Source organism: Apis dorsata, unplaced genomic scaffold, assembly GCF_000469605.1.
Source record: "Apis dorsata unplaced genomic scaffold, Apis dorsata 1.3 scaffold_1095, whole genome shotgun sequence".
NCBI lineage: Eukaryota > Metazoa > Arthropoda > Insecta > Hymenoptera > Apidae > Apis > Apis dorsata.
Genome location: NW_006264193.1, coordinates 21721 through 23471, shown reverse-complemented (window position 1 = coordinate 23471; position 1751 = coordinate 21721). Strand labels below are relative to the sequence as shown.

The following is a 1751-nucleotide window of genomic DNA, read 5'->3' as shown; positions in this document are numbered from 1 at the left end:
AATTAATAAAATATATTTTAATATAAATATAAATGTAATTTATAATATAAATATTAATATAAATATAACTCTATAAGAATTAACAAGAAAATTCATCTATTAGTATATTACTTATTATTATTAAAAATATTAAATTTATATTACACATTAATTTTGATAAAAATCATAAATTTATAATTATATATAATAGATATATTAAAATTATTTTATTCATTATAATTGAAAGAAATATATATATTTTATAATTTCTTCACAATTTATGAATGAATTATGAATCAGTTAATTTAAATAATTTATATATGAAATGATTTGCATCTCATTTTTGGACATATTCTTATTCAAATTATGTTGATTATTTTGTTGAAGTGACAAGCATATAAATAAAAAAATTTTTTTCTCTAATTTAGTTACTTTTACTAATTAATTTAGTAATTTAATAATTTAATAAGTATTTCATAGAAAATTTTATTTTTATTTCTTGATATAATGTACAATTAAAATGCATTATATATATATATACACATACTCAAAAATAAAAATTTTTACTAGCTTTCATAGGATATTGCGAGGATACAATATAAGAAAAGAAAATGTTTCTATATGAAAAAATAAATAGAAAATAAAATTTTTGGGATAAAATTTTTTCTTTTTGAGATTTCATTTTCGAATAAATCAAGTTTCAAAGTTTTCAAATACAAATGAAATTAACTAATTCTTAATTAAATACGAATAAATTATCATCGATAGATTTATATGTAAATGAGAACCAGCAAGAAATATAAAGTTATTAATTAAAAAAAAATATTATTAATTAAATCCTTGTTTTTAAAAAGGATTAATTAATAACATGAACTCTGCATAATTACTTGTTATTCCTTATATATCATTAATAACTAATAATTATCGTATAAATATTAATTCATTAATAATTAAATTAAATAATGAAGGAAAAATTGTAAGAATATATTATATATTTTATATGTATTACAATACTTATTATTGTTAAAACTTGTTCTTTTTGTTATTTAATTTCATTATTAAATATTTGATAAAATAATATTATTAGTAAAAAATAATTTAAGTTTTGATATAAGATATTATAAATTCAATACTAATTATATAACTTTATAAATATATTGATTAATTTATTAACATTAAATTTAATGATTAAAAATAATAATTAAATATTATAAAATTTGTAAATATTAAATATTAATACATTATATAAAAAACAATTTTAAAAGAATTTTTATAAAAATCTTTTAATATTATATTTTATAATCTATATCCATCTATAAATATAACGGATCATATTTTAATCTCTTTATATAATAATTATAAAATAATCATTTATATAATTTTTTAATTTTATTATTTTATATAAATATTATTATTAATACTATCTCATTTATTTTATATAATATATCTTATTAATTTTATATAAATTTTATGAAATATTTTTTAGTTATCATTTTCACCAACAACACCAGGTTGGAGTCATGCAAGGCTTCTTGGACTTCTAGCAACTATTCTTGCATTATCTTCCTTCATGTTACTTCTATGCACAGCTGCAGCATTCTTCTTCGTTTCTTTCAATACTTTTGTCTTCACTGCAGCTGAGGTGATTAAACTTTGATTATTGATATAATTTAATAAAATATTTACTTGATTAAATTATTTTAACATATTTAATATTTTGAAATAATAAAATATTATAAATAATAAATAAATAAAAAATAAATGAAATAAAA

General features: G+C 14.6%; 1 protein-coding gene across 1 annotated transcript in view; it reads left to right on the top strand.

Moving 5' to 3' along the window:
* The window catches only part of LOC102673227 (E3 ubiquitin-protein ligase AMFR-like), a 21059-nt gene that overhangs the window by 15200 nt on the left and 4108 nt on the right, over positions 1–1751 (top strand). The window contains exon 3 of the mRNA XM_031514667.1: positions 1466–1621. Within this exon, the coding sequence (XP_031370527.1) occupies positions 1466–1621 (156 nt within the window). The remainder of the gene's footprint in view (positions 1–1465; positions 1622–1751) is intronic.